At 35.8% G+C, this 25,979-nt stretch overlaps 2 protein-coding genes and 1 pseudogene across 9 annotated transcripts in view; 2 read left to right on the top strand and 1 right to left on the bottom strand.

The window, feature by feature from the left end:
• LOC138328326 (deoxycytidylate deaminase-like) overlaps positions 1-25,979 on the top strand; it is a 90,500-nt gene that overhangs the window by 58,824 nt on the left and 5,697 nt on the right. For 4 of the 8 annotated variants that reach the window (XM_069275080.1, XM_069275082.1, XM_069275083.1 and 1 more), the window contains exons 4-7: positions 8,575-8,773; positions 19,109-19,265; positions 20,489-20,642; positions 21,171-21,301. In XM_069275080.1, the coding sequence (XP_069131181.1) occupies positions 8,575-8,773; positions 19,109-19,265; positions 20,489-20,563 (431 nt within the window). In that variant the 3' untranslated portion in view covers positions 20,564-20,642; positions 21,171-21,301. Of the gene's footprint in view, positions 1-8,574; positions 8,774-10,272; positions 10,292-10,770; positions 15,250-19,108; positions 19,266-20,488; positions 20,643-21,129; positions 21,302-25,979 lie in introns of those variants that run through there. The other 4 variants (XM_069275081.1, XM_069275087.1, XM_069275086.1 and 1 more) reach the window with 4 other exon arrangements.
• Positions 14,101-18,059, bottom strand: LOC138326757 (heat shock 70 kDa protein 12B-like; annotated as a pseudogene).
• Positions 22,986-25,279, top strand: LOC138327196 (uncharacterized). The gene is made up of 3 exons (XM_069273177.1): positions 22,986-23,007; positions 23,189-23,839; positions 23,961-25,279. Exons 1-3 carry the CDS (start codon positions 22,986-22,988, stop codon positions 25,277-25,279), a joined length of 1,992 nt encoding a protein of 663 aa, XP_069129278.1.

Genomic DNA, 25,979 nt, shown 5'->3' on the forward strand with positions numbered 1-25,979 from the left:
AAATTGTACAAATGATGGGGCTGACCCCCGGGGGCCTGAGAGGTGTGGTCAAAAGGGGTCAATTTGGCTATTTATAATAAACGACTTCTTCTCTGCAACTAAACATTGGATTATGCTCATAATGCAATGGTAGCATCATTATAGGGTGGGGATTCAAAATTTTGCAAATGATGGGGCTGACCCCCGGGGCCTTAGATGTACTATTTTCATATAAATTACTTCCTCTCTGAATCTATGTATTGGATAGCATATTTGTATGGTATCTATAGCATCATTATATGGTTGTGATTCAAAATTAAACAAATTTTGGAGTCAATTTTGCTAATTTTTCTAATTGTAAGAGTCTTTGTGATAATTATTAAAAAAAACCAACAGGTGAGCGATACAGGCCCTCTGGGCCTCTTGTTTAAAATAACATACAATAAACAGATGTCACGGGAGTGCACAGGTAACTGTAATCAGCTTACAGAATGTAGTGGAGTTTAGACACTTTATGCATGGTATCCGAGGCAATCGGAGCACCTCGCACTTCTGCAAAATCTAGTTTCTGAGACGTGACGAGGTGATCCGATTAGTACCGGAGGGTTCAATGTTTGCTAGCTTACGTGTTCCAAAGGACCGTGACATCGACGTCTTTCGTTGCTCTTTCTGACTCCTATAATGTTGTAAAATGACCTCTCTGGAAATTGTTCGTACAAATTAGGTAATATGAAAATTGTCATTGGTCCACTGAACCCGAAGAAGTCAGATGCGTATCCAAAAGTGGTTGTATCTATATGAATTATTTTTCTCTGAAAGAAAAAAAAAGATTAATATAATACTTCCATGTAAAAGTGGATCATGTCAAAGCATAAACTTATATATTATCTTTTGAGGTGGAAAATATCAAAGTTTCCACCTCACAAGATGAAATATTACTGGTATTCATCAAGAAACACGAAATGTTCTATTCATTACATTTTTCTCGCTTTCATTTACGAAGACCATCACTACTAGTTCTGCCAAAGTTTAGTCCGCCATTTTATTTTAAAGAGTATTCGCCCTTATGATTATCACTTCGTACTTTTTATGAGCATAACGCCCATTGCTACACAAAAATATGATGTCATTTTTCGCACAAACTAATGCGGTAACACTCAAAATTATATTTTCGCTGTCTATGCTGCATTCCGATTGGTCGAAATGGAGTAAAAATATTTTCACTTTAGTGAAGTATATCATATTTATGTTCACCGTAAAACTGCGAAAATGTAATAAAAATGTTTATTCACGTGCTGTATCAGGACAGTCAGCTCAACCTAGGTTTTCGAGTTACGTGTGCAAAACGATTTAATCTGTATGCACAGATAAAACTAGTTTTAAGATAATATCATCTAGACATCATCATCATAACATCTAGATATAATTTTCCGTTCCTGGTACAGTTTGATATATTAAGTCAAAGTTTTAAGGTCATGCGACAGTTTATCATTTTATCGAGCGTTCAAGCCTGTTGGTATCTCGGGACAAAATACATCTGATCTTGTAACAAATCATCTTGTTTCACATATAACGAGGCTGTATGTAAGCCATATTGGCAACTTGTGTATAAAATGTACTTATATCTCAATGCTATATAACAAACTGTATGGTTGTGGCCCTTTTTGGCCCCCATATCCATCAATTTTAGATTAGTATTAATGAATTAAGCTTTTCTGTTTGAAATATTTAACTGAAATATTTGTTAAATACACTGTATATAGCTTATTCAATTATAATGATAAACTCTATAAGAAATGAAGCGATCTTGACAGTTTTAATAATTTTCTGTTTTTCTGCTAACTTTATACTTATATCAAAATTTGTTAGCGTATCACAGTTTTGTGCATATTTAATTTTTAATTACGCTACATAACGTCAGTACAGCAATTAAATCTGAAGATGACTATAGAAAATAAAATGAGATATCCTGCGTATTTATATTCTATTTATCATATAGCATAAATAACTTATTTCAATATTTTAATGCTGTTCTGCTCTTATGTCCGTCTGTCTGTCCGAACAGCATTTGTATGGTCCGTCTTCAGTACGCACCATCACTTTTATTTCCGCCTTTCTTATTCTCAAATTCCATTTATATGCTTCTCTTGGTTCCCAAGTGAATTTTTCTATTATAGATATCAATTATATAAATTGGGAAGAGTATTTTATGGCTATGACTGTTGTGTCGGCACAGCGAAGCAAGGACCCCAAAACACAGGTAACTTCCAACAAGACAATGCATATAATAACTAAAGGCCAACTACCTTTAATAACATTAATAACATAAGAAAACATATATCGATGGCCAAAGATGAGGTAACAACAAACAAACATGTGCAACATTTCCTACGTAATATATGGGAACTGTAAAGATTCATTTCGCTGTTTTGCCGCATGGCGTAGCGATAGTCAACTACCACGTGGTAATTAGGACGACGGTGGGAAACAAAGACAACCCGCGTTATGAAAATTAACATTTTATATTGTTCAGCAGGTGATGATAGATGTAGTATTAACGGTAAGTTAATAACTTTTGCGACTATACAAAATTATCGATCTCGTTTTACATTCCCATTTTAAAAATTAAAAGCCGTTTCGGAAAGGTGTTGGGTCGTTAAAGCTTCTTCTTTATACTAAAAGGCCATGTCTTGGTAAGTATGTATTAAACAAATATCGAGGCCTTAGCACAAAAGGCCTAGTACCTTGATACACTTTTAATCGTCATTTGTATAAGAAATTAATCTTCAGGGCACTATTTTTATGGTTTAGATAAAGTCTCGGGGAGTGAAAGGAAAATTGCCGTTTATTTCCGTTTGCAAATAAGCATAACCTAAATACAACTAGTAATGGTTATTCTTGTCTAGGCACGTCATTAATCATATTTCCAGGACAAAATGTTGATATTCATACAATTTTTTTGTTCTATCTTATTCAAACACCTATACTTTTTTTGTAAAATGTACCAATCGGTTTGTAATTATGTTTTTCACTTGTATAATCAATTGTTTTTCGCCAATTGTTCCAGTTTCATATATGCATTTTTATGATACAGAAATTTGAAACAAACTTTGACTGTACTTCAAAATCCATAAGAAAATATTTTCAAAGAAATTCAGTCAACTTTCTTCAATTTACACGGAAAGGAAAAATTGATAAACAAATGTTATGTATGGTGATTATAGAAAAGGGGGTTACGAGTCCCTCATGTTGAGTCATTTTGCCATGCATTGAAATGCTCCTGGATAAGTAAGCTCATGAATCCTATATATTGCTCACCTTGGAAAACATTAGTATTAGATAAGTTAGAGTTGTTTGGTGGAGATAGTATTTCCAGGATGACAAAAGAGGGACTTTCAAAAGTTTTGAATACTTTTTGGAAAGACATTTTACTTATATGGTCTACTATTGTAGAATATAAAGTGCCCACAACCCCTGATATGATTATTTGTCAACCGATCTGGTATAATAGGTAGAAAGTCAGTTTTTATAGACATTAGTGTGTTAAAGGAATTTTCTTTGTTAACGATTTGTTAGAAGATCAAAGATTTATGTCTTTTGAAAGGTTTACCGAAAATATGATGTTGATATTACTTTTTTGGAATAGCATGGCCTTATATTATAAATGCCATACCCACGGACTAGAAGCAAATTCTCAGATAGCAAAATAATGTACCAACAGAGATTTCTTCAAATAAAATGATTGACTACATTAAGGATAATGACAAAGTACAAAATACTTTGACAACTTTGGCTGAAATCTGCATTAAAAGGAATCCTGTCTTCGCTTGTATAGATGCCTCTTGATTGTCATGGCTCGTTGTAGATGCGGCTGTCACTTAGTGGGTAACTTCTCTGTGATATTTGTTAGTCAAATATAAAACAAAACCAACTAGTCAAGGAAAGTGAAACTACGTTTTACAATTGAATATAGTTGATGACATGGAAAACTTATTTCAAGACTTACTACTGATAATACTAAGCTTCATAATTTCCAGTTTAAGGTATTGCATAATACTCTGTATACTAGTGTTAACTTGATAAAGGCTAAATAACTTGAAATAGAAAGGTGTACCTTTTTTGAAAATGGAAGGGAGACAATGTTGCATTACTTTTGGGATTGTTGCTGTGTGAAGTCTTTTTGGTCCTCCTTTTTAAATTAGATGCAAATAAAATATGACCCTATGGTACCTTTCAATCCCCAATTAATTCATTTGGGGGTAAATGTTAACAGATCGGAGTATGAAATATTTTGTTTTTGATATTTTGTATCTACTATTGTAAATATAGGGAGACAATCCCAACTTTTGTTAAGGGTAAGCTGTATATATCTTTTTACCAAACAAAAAAAAATGAAAAAGCTGGGCTTTACTCTTACACTGTAAATATGAGAGAAAAAAATATAGACAAATGAAACTACTATGGATTTAATTCAATAGGAAATTAAGCAAAATATCTTGCTTATAGGGATCTATAAGTACAGTACTATAGTAATTGGACATACACAGCACGTGTAACATACGTGTAACATACGAGAGGTTACCCAAAACGTTCATAATGATCGCTCAAGAATGTCTATTTACATTATTTTTGTGGTATCGGTGTTTTAGGTCGGAGCATTTATTGTTAACGAAAAAAAGAATATTTGGTTTGGGATACAATGGTTTCCCTGATGGCTGTTCTGATGACAAATTTTCATGGGAAAAACTCGAGGAAAAGGACGAGGAAGGAAAATAGAAAAACAAGCATCTATATGGTAATAAATAGCAAATAAACAACATATATATGGTAATATAAAGCAAAAAAAAAAAAACACATTTATATGGTAATATAAAGCAAATAAATAACATTTATATTGTAATATATAACAAATAAACAACATTTATATTGTAATATATAACAAAATGAATAACATTTATATTGTGATATATAACAAATAAACAACATTTATATTGTAATATATAACAAATAAACAACATTTATATTGTATTATATAACAAATAAACAACATTTATATTGTAATATATAACAAATAAACAACATTTATACTGTAATATATAACAAATAAACAACATTTAGATTGTAATATATAACAAATAAACAACATTTATATTGTAATATATAACAAATAAACAACATTTATATTGTAATATATAACAAATAAACAACATTTATATTGTAATATATAACAAATAAACAACATTTATTTATGTAACGCGCCCCATATTGAATATATTCTTAGAGGAATTGCTCCATACAAGCATGGTTAACATAAAAGCGCAATCCAATCCCTATATTTACACTCACACGACTTTTTATTTATACTTTATGCAATAAAATTGTCATTTGAAAGTGACGTAATTATTCAATAAAAGTCGGTAAAAAGTGGGAGGAGCTTACTCAATTGAACAGCGAATTATGACGCTTCACGTAAAATAGAATTATTCATTCGCGACGACAAAAAAGTTCAATATTTTAGTGTTAAATAAACATGACAAACAAAGTAAATTTATGAGATAATTTTATTTAATCAGATCAGATTTTTAAATATATATTCAATTTTGCTAAAAGTTAATATATAGCGTAATAACATAAAGTATTTGTACTCGGCCACATGTGTGAACTCGGTGACCGTTGTGCAGCGAGGCGAAGCTGACGCACGCTTACACACTGGAGTTTGCTGAAGTTGTCAAAAACCGGTTTTCAAGTAGCTCAATGTGTTTGAGATTGTCGTCTGACTTGACGATATTACATCCTTGGGAGCCATGTGATTATATAATCTACGCTTAGATCCATCGCCATCGATAGATTGAATAACTTCACTTGTGTTCGATGGATACAATGTAGCTGTGTTGACGCGTAACTGTCAACACGTGGATTACTAACTAGCGGTGCATGTTTTATAATACACACGATTAAATTCTCAAAGAACAGAGACAAGAGGATATGTTTATAACTGACATCTGTTAGAGGGTCCCACGCCCGTCCACCCCAAAGACTTGATCGTAGGACGAACACAGACACAGAGGTAATGTTTACATTTGACATCCATCATTTTTAACAAAAGTGAAAGCACTGCACGTCGCCCCGGTCGGGATATTTTTCCCGTTTCTTTATACAATTGTTAATTTAAAAAATGTTTGTATCATGTATAAATATAAAACATATATGTATTGTTCATATTTTTCCAAATTTCTATGAAAAACAACAATATACACGTAATGTTGCGTCAAAATGTAAACAAAGCCATGTGTTTCTTTAAAAAAAAGTAGCCCCTTTACGTTGCATAGAACATTTTCATACGCAAGTTCAAAGTTCAATGTTACCATGCAGTTATGGTAAACAAAATTGGCTAGTACTTGCGTATAGTGAACAAGCCTAGCAATTGTAAATATATTGTAATGTATAACAAATAAACAACATTTATATTGTAATATATAACAAATAAACAACATTTATATTGTAATATATAACAAATAAATAACATTTATATGGAACCATTAAGCAAGTAAACAATATTTATATGGTAATATAAACAAGTAAACAATATTTATATGGTAATATAAAGAAGTAAACAATATTTATATGTTACTATTAAGCAACTTAACAACATTTATATGGTACGATAGTATTTAAAATCGACAACATTTGTATGATGATATACACGTGCAATTCACGTGAATTTCATGAAAACCGGGGCAAAATTTCTTTTTCACTTGAAATCCACGTGAAATTTAAGTGAAAAAAATCACGTGCAAATTCACGCGAAGAAATATTGCCTGTGTAGAACTTATAATCAACAAAATTTCTAGTAATAATGTAATAATGTACATGTAAACCAATGTACATATGTATATATGAATTGAAATTGTCAATAGAGCTTTTCAATGGAACAATATTTATTTCACATCTTTCTGTAAATGTCCAGGGTAATACTCCCAGTGTATGTAGTATTTCACATGCTCCTCGATAAGTAAACCTTATTATAAAGTCACAATAATTATTGAACTATTGTATTATGACGTCATTACAAATGGCGGTCTCAAAGAGCGAACCCTGGAGCAGAAAACGTTAATATTTCTCATAAATGATGTGCTATGAGAGAGTAATTATCTGTCATATGTTTGGAACGGAGGTTTAATAGAATCTTATATGGGTCTGTCAATTGGACAAGGATATCTCAATCCGGGAAAGTTTTTGGCTTGTCAATCAGAGGATTGCCAAAATCTTTCACGTGGGTTGAGATATCCCTGTCTACTTGAAAGATCCATGATTGATTTTTTTTTTATTTTTTTTTGTTATGCTTCAAACTTGGTGATATCATCGACGAAACATACCGCGGTTACGCCGCATGTATTGATGACGTCACGTAATTGTCTAGAGCGTGTCGATTATCTTAAATCCCCCTGTGTATGATAGTGTTTTCTCCTATACTTCAAAGGGATATCCCCGGGTCGCTAGGGAAACATAACTCTATCTTACACAGGAAGGTGTAAGGTAGCTCACACGCGCTAGACAATAACGTGACGTCATCATTACATGTGCATTTTCGATCACGTCATCCAATTTGACGTATAACGACGTTCCTGTAATAATGGCGCGATGAAAAGGCTGGAAAACAACGCGAATTTCGGATTTTCCTATTAAGTATAGGAGAAAAAGAATCCAACATGGATCTGTCAAGCGGACATGGATATTTCAACCCTCGTGAAATATTTTGGCCGTCAGCCCTCGGCAAGACTTGGGTTGACAGCCAAAATCTTTCACTCGGGTTGAGATATCCCTGTCCACTTGACATATCCATGTAAGATTCTATTAATCTTTTCCTTGACAACCGCGGGACAACCCTGTCAACTATGAGAGAAAAAAATATCTCACCCTCGGAGTCACCTAATTTAGTCACTCCAAGAGTGAAATATCACCTCCTTCATAGCCTCATAGAGTCTTTTCTTTCATACCTACGGGTGTAATACTGGCTGGTCTAGGGCAATACACTCATGTCGCCTGAGGCTGTATTGCATAGCTACCTATGCAATAAAGCCTCGTGACGTCACGGAGTCATCAAAATTTCTGTTCCTCGGTAAAATTTTAACATTTTTTTTTGACAAACTTGACTGGTTTTACTATAAAAGATGCAAACAACGGATTTTTTGTTGAAAATATCACGTAATTTTTCTTGAATGAAAAATTGACTTTCAGCCGTGGATTTCTTCGAGTTTATGTCGAAATGGCGGGATATTATAACTGTAAAATTGCAATAAAACGTCGAGGTATGAAAGAAAATTACTCTTTCATAAGTGGATATGAAGGATAGGGATATTCTTCCCTTGGGATCATAAAATGTTGCAAAACCCTCGGCAAGCCTCGGGTTTTACTACATTTAGTGACCCTCGGGTAGAATATCCCTATCCTTCATATCCATATATGAAAGAGTCTTATATCATTTTACGTGGAAAGGAGTTTTATATACACAAGCATTTTCAAAAGGAAAATAAGGAAGTTTAGTTTTTATGTCATCTTTCAGAAATAAATGGGTTTTTTTTATCTTTATTTCAGTATGCCATGCAGAAATGAATGCCATCATGAACAAGATGTCTGTCGATATCCAAGGCTGTACAATGTACACAACACACTATCCTTGTTACGGTTGCACAAAGCTCATCATTCAGTCTGGAATCAAGGAAGTTATCTATTACGCCTACAAGGAAGATAAAGCTTCTGAGAGGATGCTGAAATGGGCTGGTATTACAACAACGTAAGTATCTAGATATAGGGCATAAATAAACCTTCCTATTACACTGCCATCGGGGATATTAAATTATTTATCATACCGAAAAATTGCGATTCGCTACCCTGGGGATAATTATTACTTAAAATCGCAGTGATTAAAAATCGTCGTTTTACGCTTCGTCCGTCATTGTTGTACAATCGGAAGGGGAGATGACTTCATGTGAAGTCGCGCACCAGGGCGATGTTTATTCCCCCCAATGGAAATACGATGTTTTATTTCCCGGTCATGTGATGTATTTCAACTAATCACAGAAACTGTTATAAACCATCCTCGATACTCCAGGGCTTCCGATCACTTACGATCTCTACCCCCCTGGACTATCTCATAGTAAAACTGGAGGCAGCTCAGCGAAAAACATTTGACCAATCAGAGGCCAGCAAAGATTTCATTTGAAGACTACAGAGAGAGTGACATCTAACATCAAAGCCACACAGTCGACCAGAGTGTACCGTTCTACGGCTCTTATGATGTACATCAAAGGAATGAATTACCTGTTCTGTTCTGTTGCCTCCAGTTTTACTATGATATAGAGTAGGGATATAGAGATAGAAAGTGATCGGAAACCCTGGAGTATCGAGGATGGTTATAAACATGAGATATAGTAATAATATTATTATAAGAAAGAGGCAAGCCCTCGGGAAATATTACATCTTTGGGTAAATAAATATTATTATTTTAACTCACCGATGAGTCACAGGCGGTGATTGGTCGAGAGACGTCACGTGTGAGGGCGACAAAACATCGTGTATCCCGCTGAACGTCAAGTTCAAAAATCATGTTTCTCCCCATGCGGAGCCCCTCGTTCGTTTAGCAAGATTTGTCGTTCGTATAACGGAACTCTCCGAGGTATTCCGATAACAAACAAAATTGATGGCAGACGACGCTTCCGTCTGCCTTTGACCGAGGAAATTAGTAATATTCTTATGATAACGATACAGATAACACAATTAAACTCGATGTAATGTTTATATGATATAACATGCTAAATGGAGTTGATTTGGGCTGAAAGATACGGTAGCCTAACAGTGTTTGAGCAAACAACTTAAATTCTAGCCATTACGTTAGACTTGTATTCTGGCGCTAGGTTTTTCGGTATAATAAACAATGTATTGCCCTGACAGTAGGGAGACATGACGCTTAGTTTACCCGCGGCTACGCCCTCGGGAAATATCTCATGCCTTGGCTAAACAAAGCGTTATGTCTCCCTACCGCCAGGGCAATAAATGTATAATATCACACTGCCACCGGGGCCGTGAATGCATATGATTGGCTTTAAAGAGACGTATGTAAGAATAACATTAATAAACATAGATGATGGTTGGCTAAGCTAACTCACTTGTAATAATCATAGACGATTGGCTGGCTAAGATACCTCACTTGTAATCATCATAAACGATTGATTGACTAAGCTAACTCACCTATATGATGTTCGTAAGAAATTTTCTTTATCGTCCTATTAACAGATAGTTTAAGAATGTATCAGGTCTCAGCACCCTCGGAAACCCAGTGTCTAAACTCCACTACGATCCGTAGGCTGATTAACGTGGGAAACCGACGATGGGACTCGGTGGATGACTAAACAAAACGGACCTACGGTGGCAACTGTGGGTTTCGAGGTGTCACGCCAATATTTACATCATAGACATGTTGACATCGGTGAAAAATGAGTCCGGTATAAACCGGAAGTACCGTTTTTGTCAGATGTTCCTTACGTAATAACAAAACAGGTCGTTTGTTTGATTAATTAACGTCCTATTAACAGCCAGGGTCAAGTAAGGACGATTACATCACTTAGAAATGAAAATAGTCAATTGTTAGAATACATGGACGCTTATTAACTCCACTGCTTAGAACTTCAAATCTATCATGGTGTCTGGCTTTTAGATTTGAGTTTGAAATAATCAATAAAGTAAACACTATTCTGCTCTGCCGCTTTTATATACTTTAACATCTTGTTCTAGGGGATACAAGCCTAAACGAAACATCCCACTGACGATTTGGAACACAGAGCAGGAGTTGTAATCGTGGGAAAATGATTACGTGAGGTTATCGGTAATCAGTTGGTTGAAGATATTTCATTATTAGAGTGGTTGTAATTAATACATCCGAACGTATTTTTATAATAATGAAGACTATGTAAATTATATTTAATTACAATCGTTTTTATCGTGCCTGGTTTGATTTCATATAATTAGAAACAGAAAGGTAGCAGTTAAAGCTATATATTAATTCCTGATTTAAAATGTTGATAAATTAAAATGTTTAACGGTATTTTAAGTTTAGGCTAGTAGAGACATAAGAAATGGTCAGGAGTAAATGCAAATGAAAGAATATATTCAACAACACAAATGTTGGTGCTATCCAGACGTCACTAACTAAAATAAAATTTTATCTGTGACAATGAGCATTATACCGTATGCCATCTTAATGCATGGGGATACACATCATTATTTTTAAAATATTCCATGATATTGACTACAAATTCAGTTTTCATTAAAGTTATATGTGTCGTAATTTTCATACTCAAAATGAGCTTTTAATGCATTATCCACCATTGGTAGTACTGCCCAAAGTCATGTTATATACGTCTACAATGCAGTATAACAACTACACACGGTTAAACCAGGAAGGCAAGTTGTGAAAGTAATTTATCACAAAATTCTCTTTATATTCCGTGATTTCGCCCTTGTAATATTTTTTCGTGTGTCACTAGTGTGATATAACCTGGAGCAATTTTCATTGGCTGAAAATGCATTGTGACGTCAAGACAAAACAATAAAATGACGTCAGGAAACATGACGTGACATCAGGATTTCGAGGACGGCGGGACAAAATGGCGGCCTCCGCTGGATTCACGCAATACATTTTGACGTAAGATTCTTCGAAATGTACGATGTTGTAGTTATGTGATAAATTGTATCTGTCGAATGTATGTCCTACAAGTAAAACAGAACAAAGGACATTAATATGTAATTGTTATCAATACATTTAATCATGAAAACATGACTGTATGAAATTTAGACCCGCATTCTTATATTATCAATGTTTTCAAAGTATATCTTACACATCATACAAGAAATCCTGAAAAAAACTGTCTTTATGATTCGAATATTGAATTGTTCTTTGAATAAAAACTAAACCCATGATTAAAATATCAAAAATAATCTGAAGAAAATACAGTGGAATCTCGATAATCCAGAATTCGATAAACCGGAAAACTCACAATCCGAATTGAAATACCACGGAAAGGATTTGCTTATTGGTCAAATTGATGGAATTAGGCAGTCCGAACATACCGCAATATGGATCAATGGTCCACTGTATTTACTTATATATTCAAACAATAAAATATTCCAGATATCATTTTGTGTGTTACATATGTATTTTACAAGACAGTTAATCATAATGACAAGTAGCGATTTATAGGATTTACCTATATTTCCACTATTGGGCCCCGCCCCTCCTGCCCCCCAGGGGGTCAGAGCCAAAATTTATACAAGTTCTGTTCCCCTTCTCCCAAGGATGATTGTGGCCAAATTTGTTTACAATCCATGCAGAACTCTAGGACAAGTACCGATTTATAGTTTTTACCTTTATTTCTCCTATTTGGCCCCGCCACTCCTGCCCCCCAGGGGGTCAGAGCCAAAATTTATGCAAGTTCTGTTCCCCTTCTCCCAAGGATGATTGTGGCCAAATTTGTTTACAATCCATGCAGAACTCTAGGACAAGTACCGATTTATAGTTTTTACCTTTATTTCTCCTATTTGGCCCCGCCACTCCTGCCCCCCAGGGGGTCAGAGCCAAAATTTATGCAAGTTCTGTTCACTTTCCCCCACGGATGTTTGTGGCCAAATTTAGTTACAATCCATGCAGAACTCTATGACTAGTAGCGATTTAAAGGAAATGTTGACGGACGGACGACGGACGCCGCGCCATGACATAAGCTTACCGGCCCTTCGGGCCAGGTGAGCTAAAAAGTTATATATAGGTACACGTAATCAGACCACAGGGGGTTGTAATAAATAACAAGAGGCCCAGAGGACCTGTATCGTTCACCTGGTTTGCAATGCCAAGTAATGTTCTGGATAAAGATTAATTTATTTACCTCTAATTCCCTATTGGGTCCCGCCCCTCCTGCCCCCAGGAGATCAGAGCCAAAATTTATACAAGTTCTGTAACCCTTCCCCCAAGGGTGTTTGTGGCCAAATTTGGTCACAATTCTTGCAGAACTCTAGGACAAGGAGTAATTTATAGGATTTACCTCGAATTCCCCTATTGGGCCCCGCCCCTCCTGCCCCTGCGGGGTCAGAGCTAAATTTATACAAGTTCTGGTACCTTTCTCCCAAGGATGTTTGTGGCCAAATATGGTTAAAATCCATGCAGAACTCTAGGACAAGTAACGATTTACATGATTTACCTTTATTTTCCCTATTGGACCCCGCCCCTCCTGCCTCCAGGAGGTCAGAGCCAAAATTTATATAAATTCTGTTCCCCTTATCCCAAGGATGTTTGTGGCCAAATTTGGTTACAACCCATGCAGAACTCTAGGACAAGTAGCAATTTACAGGATTTACCTCAAATTTCCCTATTGGGCCCCGCCCCTCCTGCCCCCGAGTGGTCAGAGCCAAAATTTATACAAGTTCTGTTCCGCTTCTCCCAAGGATGATTGTGGCCAAATTTGGTTACAATCCATGCAGAACTCTAGGACAAGTAGCGATTGATAGGATTTACCTCTATTTCCCCTATTGGGCCCGCCCCTCCTTCCCCCGGGGGGTCAGAGCCAAAATTTATACAAGTTCTGTTCCCCTTCTCCCACGGATGTTTGTGGCCAATTTTGGTTATAATCTATGGAGAACTCTAGAACAAGTAGCGATTTACAGGATTTACCTCAAGGCTTTGTATATACCAATTGTTCCCCCATAATTTTTGAAAAGTAACCGGTCAGAATGACCCGCCTTGTGTGTAGACGAATCGATGTACAATATACCACGATGTTTATGTGTAATCACTAAATTGCTCCTAATTGCGAAAATGATCTTTTATTCTTCTACACTGAAAAAGTCATGCAAGCCAATAGACAGTTCGAGTGATCTCATAGGGTTGTTTATGTTTTCAAACTCGATTTATTGTTTCCATTTCTCAGACTCATCGAAAAGAATTAATCTTTCGACACGTTGAAGATCCGCTGCTATTCTAATCACCATATAAACATTGTATGTCTGTTATTTGCACATATTACAAAAAGTCGAACCCCGCGGTTACTTTCTCTCCAGTATTTTCGCTGGTGGCTTTCACCTCTCGAGTTCAGTGTTACTGAAGGTCATCTGTGCTGTAAAGGACCTATCAAGTCCTTTAGACGTGTCGGGCATGGCGACCGTAAGTTGTCCTTTTTTGGTACATGAAGGGTCCGTCACGTACATAGGTTCCTTTTCTGTAGACGCATATACACGGAATGTTCCTGAAGTTTGATCATGTTCTGTCGCACTGTAAGATCGCACTACTTGCGGTTTTCCGATATCAATAGAATCTCCTATTCGTACATGAACACTGAATATGTTTGAACAATACACCCTTCCATCTGACTTCACAACACGCTTGGAAATGTCATGGAATCCATTTTTAAACGGATTTGACACATTTACACCGTATGTGTATTTACAAACCCGTGACTTGATGGCCCTTGGTTTGTGTCCGAAGATAACAGCGCCTTTCAGAACTGCAAGTCCGGCGTCTTGTGGAACAATCATTCGGAGCCTTGGGAAGTTTCTTTTAATTTCATTCTGAAGGACGAGGGACTCCGAAAACCCTCCAACTATCAGAATACTTGTCACTCCTCTCGCAGAAGGCTCTCTCAAAAGCTTCTTCAAATGGTCTACGATGTGCCGTGCCGGGTCCTTAAAGAGTTCTTTTGCTCTATCGCCGTTCATCCGCAGCTTATCACCAACAAGAGCCATGGTCCGATTGAGATTTGATTTCGATTTTACAATGGTTGCATTGTCCTGTCTATTCTCATATCTACAAACATCATTCATGGTTGTTGGAACCTTGAATGTAGTGTTTTCATCAGAACGTGCATCGGGCTTTATTGTTCGTTTTTCTCTTCGAAATCGCGGAAAAACTCGATCATGTCTGCTATGTTGTTTTCCATAAATCTGTAAAATGCGCCATTATCAATTATTCCTGATAGGAGAAGTTGGAAGGCGTGGTCTACCTTGGTACCTCCCCAGTCTCCACCATTGGCCTTTCGGATTTCCTTCAGAGACCCATCCCGCTGTACCTCATGGACATTAATGTATATAGTCCTTCCTAGAAATTGAAGTATTTAATACATGTAGCAACAATTTTAGAAGCGTAATCATACATCCAAATTTACAGCCACTGTTATCTTGGTTTTGAACACAATTACCAATGCTTCTCTCAGTGTTAAAATAATGTCCAAATCAATAATCAAAATAAACATTTGATCTGCCGCTCATTTGATGCTCTCATACAGGCTTCAAACACCAATTTACCCTCTGTATGTCATCAAATAATTAAAAATTAAAGTATGACAGACATTTACTGAGTCTCTAGCTAGCCGGCATTATACGGAAGGTGGATGGAAAGTAGTGAATGATTTAAAATAATGTATGGTGACACTAAGTTAAAGGCATTCGCACCTTACCTACTCCAGCGTCTAACACAACGTACTTTGACCCAGAATTAAATGCCTTCATTCCACCCTCTCCTTTCCGTTCCTGAAGAAGGTATTTGCAGTTAAGAGATGCAGCTTCCGGTTCCAGAGCTATTTTAGATGATCCCCTTTAATACCGGCCTTCGAAAAAAAAACCTGATTTCATATTTCTATTTTGAGGGGATTTTGCTGGACATGATTTAGGTCACTGTATACATTATACTGTAGATAGTATGAGTTTGATAACGTTGAAGCAACGCCAAAAGGGGAGTTTTTAAACTTCCGAAGCATAAATTACTCGTATAAAACCTTAACGCCACAGCAGCCTCCCGCATAAACTGTTTTGAGGCGTCAGACCAGATTGCCGGGACAGTGAGGACCAAGAGGATATCCGAGGTCTTTATACCTGTCATCTGTTTATTGCATGTCGTCATCATATGGCCCTTGAGCTACTTTATTACTGCTGTAAACACATTGATCGCCTGCATTGACTGGCCCTGGTCGTCTTCTATCTTAAAGCTTCGGTTTAAGCACTGAATAGTAATTAAATATTTAAAACAAATTATAAACGATATATATTAAATAATAAACCTTTATATGTGAAACGAATGTATTACCTGGCACTTGTTACTAAATACTTGCCTTTTTATATTATATTTGCATATTATGTGTTTAATACCAAAGTCCGAGTTGCACCCAGGTAATTAGAACGAATATAGGTACCCGGCCTACTATACCTTTCGGCCGGATACGAAATGGTGTAAATGTGTCCTTGTGGAGCACTGCCTCAGAAAATTACTCTGACACAATATTCTACACTTTTTGTATGTTTTCAATTGTTATGCATTTATATTATATGCATTATATACATGCTTTTATTGATTATTTTGCCAAAAATTAACATAACGGTTATTCTCCTATTTTTTCAAACAATGTTTTGAAATAAAATTCGTTAAAATTGAAATCATTCTTAATATTTACCGCACCGCTCACAAGACGTCAAGTTCACAATTGGTAGACTTGTCATATAAAGATGACACCATTATTTTCTAAAACACATTTAAGCCACAATATTATTTTTTTCAGCTACCAGATAATATATTCTACTTGGATTTTGTCAAATCTTTAAAAATATATAATGCTATTTTTCGTATCAAATTGATTAATACCTGAACAAGTACATTTTTTTATTTATGTATTTATTTATTAATTTTTGTCTTTTAATGTATTCTTAGGAAATTAATTAATCAATACTGTTCATGTTGGAAATAATTGATTGCATATATATAAAATGAAACTTATTATGTTACTTGTTATTGCGATTTTTGTCGTGGTATATCGACATTCCTTTGTCTATATGTATAAGTTATCTTTACTGCTGTCAAAGAATGTAAACGTATATAGGAATATAGTACATACTTAAGCAATAAAAAGTGATTTTGTAAAAGAAAGAAATTATAAAGATAATGATATAATAAACATATTGTTTTATATGTAAAAAATGTATTATAAAAACGAGGTTTCTAGAGGAGAACACATCACTTTGTGTTCATAAAGTTGCATCTTAAACCGTCGGAAGTAACGCCATCCATTCTGTTCCTCATCTAGAGCCAGATCAGAATACTTATCTTCAGCCTCATATCCAAAGGAGTGGAATGTTCCGTCGGGCTTAAAGAGAACCCACGTGGATGTCTTCAAGGACATTAGTGTCGCTGCTCCGCTGTCCAGGTGTTGGCGGAAACTTTCAATGGGTCTCGCTTATAGTCATTTAGGGAAGAGAATGCGTACCCCGAGCACGTGGTTCCGAAGTCAATCGCGGCAACAAATAGATGTTCTGAAGAAGCCATGCTGGAATTTCTAAAGTAAACAACAAACATTTATTATCTGAAAAGTTAAAGAAAATTTAATATACATGTAGTGTAGATGCGTGCTTGATAAATCAATTGAGTATATTAAACATTTCAAGTATATTATGTTAAATGTGAAGAAAAGTAATATATTCTAGATGAATGTTTCATAAATAGGTATAAAAATATCATTTTAAAGTCCCAATATCCGTATATGTCTATTTTGTCATGATTTAGAAGAATTTGAAAAACAATCCTGTTGTAAATCATGCAAAGACAGGACTAAATCGAATTCAAGATCGGCGATATTGATTCGGAAATTTTTGATAAAAAAAATCAAATAAATATTAAACATCGCTAGGTGGCTCCCGTTTAGTCAAACAAGCCGAAGTTAGCCGACATTGTAACGTTGTTGCCGAAAATGTCATGTGACTACCGTAACTACATAACGTCTGTGTTTGGGTTTGGACAAATACGATGCTGACACTGAAAACGTCTTACATGTCTGATGTCTCATCTCTGAGTGCTAAAAAAAACAAAAAACATAACGTCTGTCCGAAGTCTTCCGAGAACGGGTCATGACCTTTCCTACTTCCTTTCGGCAATAATCGTAACTTCTATGGTGACCAGTTTCAAATGAAAACATGTTTACAAGTATCGACTTTCAACAGCTACTGCACCAAAGTTCTTAAGAAATCCTTATTGATATTCTTAGATAAAACTTTATTTCAACAAAAACTACAATTACTAACAATATTGGGGTCGAATCTAACTTGACTTTTTATTTATAGTTACGTATAGTCTGACTTTAAAAGAGAATCCATTTAAAAAAGAATCGGTTACAAACATTGATCAACTATTTCACATGCGGCCAAAGAGTCTTAACGTTCAGCAATATGTGTGGATACTTTCTTCAGCATCTTAATACCATCCAGGACTAAATTGGGCATTTCGATAGCACCATTAAAGATAAAATCATCAGAGCTAATATTTTTATAAAATAACAATACTAAAAGCCTGCACATACTTTTAAAATGAATAATCGTTTTGTAAATTTGACCCTTCAATCTGTGATAATTTTTCGAATGATATCACTTTGGCTTTTTTGACCGTGCTCCTTAGTCCCCAAGGAGTCATTAAGGATCAATTAGGCTAATATGACTTAATGTATTGTTTATTTGTTTAAAGAGGATTACATAAAGAAAAAAGGCTACGCTCCTCAATATATAAAAAACAAATATATATATGTAAATATAGAATTACAAATAAAGTATTACAAATATCTCTCCCAATGGCGCCGTTTTACACATACATACATGTTCACACCCATATACAGACATGCATGCACACAAAGGAAATGGGAAAATCAGAGAGAAAATTTCGAATTTGCGGATTTTATCAAAATATGTACGATGTAATTAAAAAATTGTCAAATACAATTTTATTTGATGTTTCATCAAGGGTACAAGTATATGTATTGACATTTAGAGTAAGTCCATGACAAACAGCATTGAACATGTTTGGGCGCACACAGTATTTGATTATGATTTGGACAGGATATCAAATAATAACATCCTCTACAATTAGGGTGTAAATGAGTAATTAAGATTTTTTTTTTTTTAATCAAAAATGGACGCAGTGGCCCCAAATGGCACCAGAATTCATAATCGTCGAGTTTTAGTGACCCTTCGGTCAGATGGTCTAAACATTTGTGTGTTGTTTAAATGGCTCAGTTTTCCTCGTTCTTACCTGATACTTATTTTACTTTTTATTTCACAGTCTTGGATCTTTAGGTGATGGTGAAGTGATTGGGTGCTATAGAAAACTTCATTATGTCGCCTACATGGGATTCGTCCTTAGCAAGTGTTGCGACGCTCAGTTACCCGTATCGTTGGTCAATTTGTTCACTTGGATTCCTCTTCACCAGAATGAAAGAGTATGTACTATTTTACTTATTGTAATTATGATATTGTTTTTTAGATGACAGGATACAACGTATAGCTGGTTATTTTCGTGGGCCAAAACTTTCGCAATTTCATGTAAATGAGATAAAATATTATTTTCAACGAAACCACATTTCAAAAGTATAATAAGCACTCTTATCAAACATTTCACGTACCATATTTGAAGACCATAGATCAATAAGAAAAACTATAAAAACCCACTAAAAACAAAACAAAAACAAAACCTTGGCTATACGATATCAGTATCGACCGTTGACTACCTACCAAGTCGTAGGATCTTAACAAAATGTCTCTTTATGAATGAATCCCATGCTACAGTAATCTAGACATCAAGAGAAACGATAATATTTTTCTGGTTCCAGCGAAAGTGCAAGTAGTCTTATTGTAATTTACAGGACTAATTCACGTGCCACGCGATACCCGATCACCAGTGGTGATGGAATGTAACTCTTTGTAATCTTCCCGCTGAAATGACGTTAGCGCGGGATATCATCATTTGACGTAATTCCATTACCAATAGAAACAAAAGTCCCGCACAAACGTTATCAGGTATCACGTGGTACGTGAATAAGTCCCCATTCGTCAGCTTTCAATTTGCTCATTATTACCACAGCATCAAAAGTGATTTATTTTAGTCTCGCATTCCCCCGACTCTCGCCGCCTTGAAAGAGAGTCTGGTCCGGTTCGTGTTTGAATTTTGCGACCGGTAGAGGGCGCGCTGAAACTGTGAAACAAACATGGACGGCAGCAGACGAAAAGTACAATACATCTTCTTTGTGCATAATGGTATCCTGAAGACAGGTGATTTGTAGTTTTTAAAAATATAAATCTATTTTTCGTTTTTTAAGTGTGACTAACAACGTTTTTTTTTCAAATTTTGTATCCGTCATATTTGTGGGTTTGTATCTATCAGCCAATGAGAAGCTTTACCGATTTTTCGGTAAGCCTCGCTTTAAAATCACAAATCGGAAATACGAACCGGACCAGACTCTCGTTCAGGGCGGCGAGAGTCTGGGGAATGCGAGACTTATTTTATTTTGGATCCTATTAAATCGAAAATATAAATAGTTTGATTGTGTTTAAGCTTTTAAACTTTTACTCTTGTTGTCCTATTGATTCACAATGCCATTATATTTCAAGAAAGTCACATGTTTTGAACACCATCTTATATTTGTATTTCCTTTGTATTTTAAAGGTCTTTCACAACAAACAACTTGAACTGTTTGAAGGTGGATTCGTTCACAGACACACAATACACAAACAATCGTAATTTCCCTGATCTAGGCCAAGATTTCAACTTAACAGCCCAGTGTCAGATCGCACTTGGGGATACGTCTACATTCTGTGGAGTATGTATTATACAGAATGAAAATAATGCTTGTAAACATCGTATCACAATTGGATAAAGTCATACCTACAGTCAACATCAGCATTTTCATATTTGAGTGGGAAAACAAATTTCAAGGATCAGAGTGTAGATAATTTTTTGAAGACAACAAATTTAAAGTCAGAATTAAAATGTTAATTTAAGGGTACTTATCAAACTGTCTTTTGGTGTGTAGTGAAAAACCTAATTTTGGTTGTATTTGTTTGTTGTTTTTTATTTCAATAATTTAAGTTTTATCTCAAATTAAATAGAGGTAACGAAATTGTTTGTATGCCACTAGAGCAGGGGTATGTGAATTGATCAAAATTTGTTTCTGGAAATAATATTTCAATAATTTTAATAACGTTTGATAAAATTCTTCATGTTTAACTTCCGAATGAAAAAAAACCCCGACTATAATTGAAACCAGTAACGTTTGAAAATAACATATGTACTTCTATGTTTTCTAGTTTCAGGTTTTATAGTTTTTCTTCGTTTTGGTTTCATATAGACGCAACAGGAGAGTTTGTGTTTGGAGAGAGCTTTGTGCACCAATACATTTAATGGCCTAGCCTGCGACGTTACAATTCATGTTCTAGATAAACCCCTTGTTATCCCGCGGGAGTTACTTACCCAGATAAGGTAATGTAATGATACATGAACTTTGTTTAAAAGAGTCTCTTGTTATATCGAAGAAGATACGCACCCAGATTAGGTAATGCAATGATATATAAACTTCTTTTAAATGAGCCCCTTGTTATATCGAGGGAGTTACGTACCCAGATAAGGTAATGCAATGATACATGAACTTCTTTTAAATGAGCCCCTTCTTGTATCCAAGGAGTAACGTACCCAGATTTGGTAATGCAATGATACATAAACTTTGTTTAAATGAGCCCCTTGTTAAATCGAAGGAGACACTCCCGAGCCAAAATATCTTGGAGGTTTTATAAATGTCAAACCTTGATAAGCCTCGTATTGGACTTTCTCGAGTTACGTTGGTCGTTCACGAGTGACGTTGGACCTTTAAGAATTATTTTCGAAGCAACTCATTACATTAAATTGGTAGTCTCACATTCCCCGAATTCTTTCCACGATTCACATTAATATTGCTATGCATTTTCTGTAATTTTTCTATATTGATGTTCCAACATTTCTGAACATAAAACGCCAACAATCGTCTAACGTGATCCTCCTTATAAACAAACAAAAAATCTTAAACAAAATATTCAATGTTATTACTATGTTTTGATTAACAAATGTGATACATGTATATAGCAATGCTTGTTCGAGAGAAAATGCTTCCTTTCTCCTCATACCCAATTTCTAGAGATGTTTTGGGGGGTAAAGTCGCAAATGATTTAAAAAACAACATAAAAGCCCTGGGTTGTCATTAATAAGGACGTTAATTATTATATTTAATAATTAACAATTAATCAATTAAAATAATTAATTGATATTTAATAGAAAATAACACTAAGATTAAAGTTCCGTTATTTTCATACTCACGAATCCAAACTTAAATTTGGCATGATTATTTTTGTCTCCACTTCATGTCTGATTCTAAAGACCCTAAATTTCAAACTAGCGGGAGATAATCTATTGAAGAACTCTGTTGAGAAAGTCTAATCAACAACTTAGGGTCTTAGTCTTATTAGTAATTATAACGTGTGTTATGCAGGTATGTTTCCATCTTAACATACATGAGGCATAAAACAAGGATTTTACATTGCACAAGTTTGGTAGTGTAACTAATGTTATAATGCATCATATATATTTGCCTGTCCATTTGAAAGATTTTCACAGCTTAATTCATCAGACCTGATCGTTTTCAATAGATTACTGAAGAAAATTAAGATGTCGAAATTTCCGCCCAGTTACGGCTCATATAACATCGATTAGGTTACAATTGTTATATGATACCGCGGCGTCCGTCATCCGTCATCTGTCCATGCGTCAACAATCAACTTTTTCATAACCACTGGTCGGGATATTACAAAGTTTACCTGCTAGCATTCTTTATGGAGTTCTGACTAAAACTTATGCAAATGATTGCGTGAACCCTATGGGCCTGAGGGGCGGAGCCAAAAGGCGTCAATTTTGCCATTTTCATATAAACGACTTCTCTGAAACTAAGCTTGGGATAGCAAGCATATTACATTTGTAGCATTCTTATGGGATGGGGGTTCAAATTGTACAAAAGCTGGAGCGTACCCTCCAGGGGCCGGAGGGGCGGTGCCAAAAGAGGTTAATTTGGCTATTTCCACATATACTTCTTCTCTGAAACTAAGCTAGGGATAGCACTCATTGCATTTGTAGCATTCTTATGGAGTGGGGATTCAAACTTGGTGGGTAAAAAAAGGTGGGGATGACCCTCAGGGGGCCTGAAGGGCGAGGTCAAAAGTGTCAAATTTGCTAGTTACATATAAACGACTTCTTCTCTGAAACTTAGCATCGAATAACACTCCTAGTCATATGTTATTGATAGCATCATTATATGGCGAGGAGTTAAAATTAAAAAAATTGTAGGGTCATGCTACACCTACACCTGCTACAATTACACCTTTAACTACAACACCTTTAACTACCACAACTTCAACTACAATACCTTTAACTACCACAACTTCAACTACAACACCTTTAATTACCACAACTTCAACTACAACACCTTTAACTACCACAACTTCAACTACAACACCTTTAACTACCACAACTTCAACTACAACACCTTCAACTACCACAACTTCAACTACAACACCTTTAACTACCACAACTTCAACTACAACACCTTTAACTACCACAACTTCAACTACCACAACTTCATCTACAACACCTTTAACTACCACAACTTCATCTACAACACCTTTAACTACCACAACTTCAACTACAACACCTTTAACTACCACAACTTCATCTACAACACCTTTAACCACCACAACTTCAACTACAACACCTTTAACTACCACAACTTCAACTACCACAACTTAAACTACCACAACTTCAACTACAACACCTTTAACTACCACAACTTCAACTACAACACCTTTAACTACCACAACTTCATCTACAACAACTTCAACTACCACAACTTCAACTACCACAACTTCAACTACCACAACTTCAACTACCACAACTTCAACTACAACACCTTTAACTACCACAACTTCAACTACAACACCTGCAACTACCACAACTTCAACTACCACAACTTCAACTACAACAACTTCAACTACCACAACTTCAACTACAACACCTTTAACTACCACAACTTCAACTACCACACCTTCAACTACCACAACTTCAACTACCACAACTTCAACTACCACAACTTCAACTACCACAACTTCAACTACCACACCTGCAACTACCACACCTTTAACTACCACAACTTCAACTACAACACCTTTAACTACCACAACTTCAACTACCACAACTTCAACTACAACAACTTCAACTACTACAACTTCAACTACAACACATTTAACTACCACAACTTCAACTACCACACTTGCAACAACCACAACTTCAACTACCACAACTTCAACTACCACACCTTCAACTACCACAACTTCAACTACCACAACTTCAACTACCACAACTTCAACTACCACAACTTCAACTACCACACCTGCAACTACCACAACTTCAACTACCACACCTTCAACTACCACAACTGCAACTACTACAACTTCAACTACCACACCTGCAACTACCACACCTTTAACTACTACATCTTCAACTACCACACCTGTAACTACCACACCTTCAACTACCACAACTACTCACTCAACTACCACACCTTCAACTACCACACCTGCAACTACCACACCTTCAACTCCCACAACTTCAACAACCACACATGCAACTACCACAACTTCAATTACCACACCTGCAACTACCACACCTTCAACTCTCACAACTTCAACTTCCACACCTGCAACTTCCACAACTTCAACTACCACACTCAACTATCACACCTGCAACTACCACACCTTAAACTCCCACAACTTCAACTACAACACCCTTAACTACCACACCTTCAACTACCACACCTTCAACTACCACACCTTTAACTACCACAACTTCATCTACGACACCTTCAACTACCACAACTTCAACTACCACACCTGCAACTACCACAACTTCATCTACCACAACTTCAACTACAACACCTTTAACTACCACAACTTCATCTACCACAACTTCATCTACCACAACTTCATCTACCACAACTTCATCTACCACAACTTCAACTACAACACCTTTAACTACCAGAACTTCAACTTCCACACCTGCAATTATCACACCTGCAACTACCACACCTTAAACTCCCACAACTTCAACTACAACACCCTTAACTACCACACCTTTAACTACCACAACTCTCCACACTTAACTACACAACTTCTAACTACCACAACTTACAACAACCACACTCAACTACCACAACTTCATCTACCACAACTCACTACACTTCATACACAACTTCAACTACAACACCTTAATACCACAACTTCAACTACCACACCTGCAACTACCACAACTTCATCTACCACAACTTCAACTACAACACCTTTAACTACCACAACTTCAACTACAACACCTCTACCACACCTTTAACTACCACAACTTCATCTACAACACCTTTAACTACCACAACTTCATCTACCACACCTTTAACTACCACAACTTCATCTACAACACCTTTAACTACCACAACTTCATCTACCACACCTTTAACTACCACAACTTCATCTACAACACCTTTAACTACCACAACTTCATCTACCACACCTTTAACTACCACAACTTCATCTACAACACCTTTAACTACCACAACTTCATCTACAACACCTTTAACTACCACAACTTCATTTACAACACCTTTAACTACCACAACTTCATCTACCACAACTTCATCTACAACACCTTTAACTACCACAACTTCAACTACCACAACTTCAACTACCACAACTTCAACTACAACACCTTTAACTACCACAACTTCAACTACAACACCTTTAACTACCACAACTTCATCTACCACAACTTCAACTACCACAACTTCATCTACTACAACTTCATCTACCACAACTTTAACTATCACAACTTCATCTACTACAACTTCATCTACCACAACTTTAACTACCACAACTTCAATTTTATATTGCACAAGTTTGGTAGTGGAACTTATGTTAAAATGCATCAAATATTTGCCTGCCATTTGAAAGATTTTCACAGCTTAATTCATCAAACCTGATCGTTTTCAATAGATTACTGAAGTAAATCAACATGTCAAAATTTCCGTCCAGTTACGGCT

Source organism: Argopecten irradians, chromosome 7, assembly GCF_041381155.1.
Source record: "Argopecten irradians isolate NY chromosome 7, Ai_NY, whole genome shotgun sequence".
NCBI lineage: Eukaryota > Metazoa > Mollusca > Bivalvia > Pectinida > Pectinidae > Argopecten > Argopecten irradians.